This window comes from Elephas maximus, chromosome 7 (genome assembly GCF_024166365.1).
Source record: "Elephas maximus indicus isolate mEleMax1 chromosome 7, mEleMax1 primary haplotype, whole genome shotgun sequence".
Lineage (NCBI taxonomy): Eukaryota > Metazoa > Chordata > Mammalia > Proboscidea > Elephantidae > Elephas > Elephas maximus.
The window spans coordinates 128,514,427-128,519,169 of record NC_064825.1 but is presented as its reverse complement, the minus strand read 5'-3'; the positions used below and the strand labels follow the sequence as shown (position 1 = coordinate 128,519,169).

Here is a 4,743-nt window from a genome sequence, read left to right as displayed (position 1 = left end):
GCCTCTTTAGACACCCCTGGGCCAGGAGGAAAGATGGCGGGAGGGCTAGAACCAGGAAAGTACTGAGTCAAGATGAAGAGAAGTGTCTCAGCCAAGGCCCGTAAGGAGGGCTCTGAATGGAGGCACCAGGCTAGGAGTGCAATGTGCGTATGAGCGTGGTGGGGGTGAGGGGCACCGAGTCCCTGACTGCAACTCCGCTGAAAACTGCAACCTACTGGCTGGGCACCAAGGCTGGGTTGGGGAGGGCAGCTTCCAGTATGGGGCCTGCCAGGCAAAGCCTTGTAATTGCCTGTGGTCAGGACTGAAAGATCACACATAGGATTACAGCCTGGAGCTGGACTCCTCGCCAGCCAGAATCTGTGTCTGAGGCCCATGTCCTTCCAGGTGACAGTTCCCTCCCCACCCTGCTCCCACCATCTGGCTCAGGCTTTACCACCTCTTACCTGGACCAGTGTCAGAGTCTCTGCCTCCAGGCCTCACATCTCTGACCCCCGGCACTATCTGCGTTACCATTCAACTCCAGGAAATAGTTGTCCCTGCACTAAGCTTGGTGGGCTACAGGCTCTTCCCCTTGTCGCCCACTCTGCTCCTTCACCCCAGTCACCTCTGCTCCCTTAGTGCGGAGCACCCTTCACACCCCTTCTCTGTCTGTCCTCACAGCTGTAGCTCAAAGGGCTCCTGCGTGAGGCTCCCCAGGCTTGATGGGGTCACAGCACCTTGCAATGCCTTTACCACAGCCCTGAATCACGCTCCACTGTCACCGACTGCGAGTCCTGACTGGCAGAAATGCCAGCTTGGCCTTTGCTGAAGAGACAGTGTGAAGTGAACAAATGAATGAAGAGGATGAATGAATGACTTTTCCAGGTTCTGGCTCCTTCTGCTGTTCTGACATGTCCCTGGCCTGCCACCCCTCCTTCCTCAGATACCACCCCCACCACCGAAGTCCAAGAGTGAAATTATCCAGGCAGCGGAATGCCCTGGACAATACCCCAAGGTCTGTCTGTCCTTAAGCTTCACTTCTCACTAGGGGCCGAGGAGGAGTGCCCGTTCCCTGAGAGCCCCTCCTTCTGGAATTTGACGAGGAGAACCCCTGCTGGTCACCCAGCACTGCAGCAGCTGTCAGCAACCGACTTTTAAAATCTGAGTCGACTGGTTTCACCCTTCTTCCATGAAAATGCATCCTGGCCTCTTCTCTCATTAAAAAACTTTATTTCCAGAAGCGGAACTGTTTTTTAACACAGAGTTCAAGGGATCGGTCTGACTGTAAAGCCCAGATTCCGCCTTTTCAAGTCCCAGCCTCCCTGGACTCTCGTTCTCTCAGGCTCTAGAACTTTCCAGCAGGGTTTAGACACTACAGAGCCTAGACTCACTACCCTAACAGCCTGTTTTTAGACTCCCCTTTCTCAGAGTCTGAACGGCTTTCATCTAGAGCTTAGACTTGATATCCCAACTTCTCTTCCTTCTACTCTTTTCAAAAAAGCTGCCTTTTCCATGGGAAAGGGACCAGCCCCGTCTGCCTCTAGGAGAAAGGGGGCGTTTCCATGGGAAACAGGAGAGGAGGGAACACGGCGAGCAGCCAAGTGGACTTCACAGGCAGCAGAGCCGTTCTACCTCCTCCTCGCAGTCGTAGAATTTCTCGAAGAGCTCTGAGGAGGTGCTGTTGCACTCAAGCCATCTCCTCAATGTGCCCAGGGCGCGGAGGGCATCGGCCTTGGTGGGCAGGGGCTCCAAGCCGCCCTCTCGGTGCCCTCCTGCATCCTCAGTGCTTGTCTCCTCTTTGCACAGTCCAGGGCCTGGCTCCTCCCCCTCCAGGTCCACGAAGCGGGAAAACTCCTCCAGACTTAGCCCGCTGGGGACTGGCGCCACTGCAGGGGCTCTGTCTGGGGACAGCAGTGTTTTGCCTGGGGCCAGCCCTTCCTGAACGAAGCTGGTGAGAATGAGCTGAGGAGATACCTTGGCCCAAGCCGCTGCGGCCAGGTGCAGAGCGTCCAGCACTGTGATGCCCACCCCGGCCTCAGCCAGAGAGGTGCCATCCTTCTCACTTTGAACCGCAGCTAGCTTGCCCAACAGCCGGCGTCGGTAATGGGCCTTAAAGGCCCGCACCACAGAGCTGGGCAGGGAAGGAGGGGTGCTGGTGGTGGCCAGAGGTAAGAGACGCACGTGGCAGAGCCCGGGCAAGCCTGCCCACTCCTCTACCACACGCGCGGCTAGCAGCAAGGCTACCTGGCGGCCCTGACGCCCCATGTCCCGGTCAAACTGTGCCAACCACTCCGTCCAGGGGATGCCCAGCTCGGGGTGGTAGGAGGCAGGCAGGGCCTCACTGCTGACCCCAAAGAAGCATCTCGGGGAGGCCTGGTGCCCCCCCACCAGTACCCGACGCTTCTCCGTGCCCCTGCTGTTGGCACAGAGCAGCACCCGAACTTGATCACATGCACCCACTCTACCAGGCACTGCCCGATAGAGCAAGGGCACCTCAGCACAGCCAAAAACGTCCTCTGGGGAGAAGTCTTTCAGGGAAAGAGGGGGCTGGGACTGGGGCGGGAGCACTAGAGGGGGTGGCTCTGTGGAAAACGGAGGTGAGAGGATGTGGCGGGCCCCAAAGCCGACATTATTTCGGCGTTTCCAGCGGACCAGCCAGCCGATGCTGGGCACAAAGTTTTGGCCCATGAGGTCAGCCAGCTCCTTGGCTTTGTGGAGCAGCATGGGCCCCGTCACGTCCCAGGTCTTGGCCCGGGCGATGTGGTACCAGCAGAGCAGGGCCTCGTCGATGCTACTGTACTTGGACTCTCGCTTGCGCTTCCGCTCCCGGTTAGCAGTGCCGCTGCACCAGTCGGCCAGCAGCTTCTCCTTATTCTTGCAGATACGTGAGATCTGGGGCTGGGACACCTGGAAGCGCCGGGCCACTTCTGACTGGGACATCTTGGACTCATCCAGGAGTTCCAGCACCTGGATCTTCTCAGCCAGGGACAGGGCGTGCAGCTTCTTCTTGCTGCTTAGCTCCATGGCTTCTCGACTGCCCCTGTGGAGGAGGAAGTGATCAGAGGGGTCCGGAGGCTGAGGCCAGGAGATGGGAGCGGGGCACAGTCAGGAGAGGGTGATGAGGTTGGGGGCTGGGCTGGTGAGGGCATCAGAGAAGACTGGACCGCGGGGGGTGGAAGAGGCTCACAGTGGATAGAGGTGAGGAGGCTGGGCCAAGCGAGGAGTGGGCTGGGCACTGGCCCCAGGCGATGGCACAGCAGAGCTGGGAGGTGTCTGGTCAGAGGGAGGCGGCCTGGCCTGCCGTTTGGCATCACTAGGGGAGAAGGATGAATAGAGCCTGGGGCCAGCTGCGGCGACAACAAAGGAGCATGGCTGGGGGAGGACCTGGGGCTGGGGGTGAGTGGGCAGGTGTAGGGGACCATCACAGCTGGGAGGAAGGGGCAGTGACAGCCTGAGCTGGATTTCTGGATGAACATGGGTCTGTATGTGTGAAGAGAGTTGAGGTGACAGGTGCACAGGCGACAAAGGGGGACGGACGGCTGGGGGCTGAAGGAGTAAGTCGAATTTGGTGCTGGGTCCTGGGGGTAAGGGCCGATGTAGAGAGCAAGTGGGAGCCAGGGCCGAGGAGGCAGGTGCACAGGCGACAAAGGGCGAGGGGCGAGGAGGCCGCGGGCAGCAGAGGGCGTGCGTCCCTGCACCGAGGGAGGTGGTCGGGGAGGGGTCCAGGCGCGGGACGCAGGCAGGCCGGGGGCCCGGGCCGCGCCGAGGCCGGCCTCTCCCAGCGCGGCGCCGAGGCCGTCGGCGGGGCGGACCCGGGCGCCCGCCGCCCCCCGCCCGGCCTCCCGCTCCGCACCCACCTCAGGCGCTCTTCCCGCCGGTTCCCGCCCCTGCCCCTGCTCCCGAGCCCCTGCCCCGGCGGCGGCGGGCGCGCAGGGGAGGGCCGCGCGGGCGAGGGTTGTGCGGGCGGCGGGCACGCGCACACACGGCCCCGCGCGCGCCGCCCGAGCCGGGCTCTCTCCGGGCTGCAGAGCCGGCGGTGCGGCCCCTCGGCGCCCGCCGCCGCAGCCCCGCCCCGGCCCGACCAGATTGGCCCTCAGTGCGCCCCGTCCCGCCCCTGCCTGGCTCTCATTGGACTTGGCTGAACGGCGGCTGGCCGGGTTCCCCGGGGGCGGGGCTCCGGAGCGGGGCGGGAGGCGGAGCCAGGACCCGGCCGGAGTCCACGAGCCCCGTCTGCCGCCGCTTGGGCCTGACGAGCCCTTGGGCGGCGTGGAGGTTGGAGGGTACCCTGGGTGTCCCCAGGCTTTCCTGGCCGTGACTCTCGGCAGCCTCCACTTCCTCAGCCCTAAAACAGGGCTAATACCTCTCAGGGTGATTTTGAGGGAACGATGGAAGGAGAAAATGGATGCGAGCTTGAAACCGCACAAAAGCGGGTTACCATGGACAGCGCTGGCCTTGCCACCTATCAGTCCGTCTAGTTCTAGGACTAATTTCTGTTGGTTTTGGCACCTGTTGGCAAGATTCAAACTCTTTAAACAGGGCTTCGAGCTGGCTGGTCCCAGTTCAGTCATGGTCGAGGAAGCGACACCGGTACAGACCCGAATTTTTTTTTTTTTAATTTGGTTGAACTGGAACCATAGCCAGAACGGGAAAAATTATCGGTGGAAGCCCTGTTAGAAACTTAATCTCCTTCTTAGAAAACAAGGGCAGCAGTACAGGTTGCATAGCAACCAAGTCTCTTGCCCTTCGGATTTGCTCAGAGTCGCC

The 4,743-nt window shown here is 61.2% G+C and overlaps 1 protein-coding gene across 1 annotated transcript; it reads right to left on the bottom strand.

Moving 5' to 3' along the window:
- Positions 1 to 1,587: 1,587 nt before the first annotated feature.
- Positions 1,588 to 3,003, bottom strand: TIGD3 (tigger transposable element derived 3). Its single transcript, XM_049891963.1, has one exon. It carries the CDS (start codon positions 3,001 to 3,003, stop codon positions 1,588 to 1,590), a length of 1,416 nt encoding a protein of 471 aa, XP_049747920.1.
- Between the last annotated feature and the right edge of the window lie 1,740 nt (positions 3,004 to 4,743).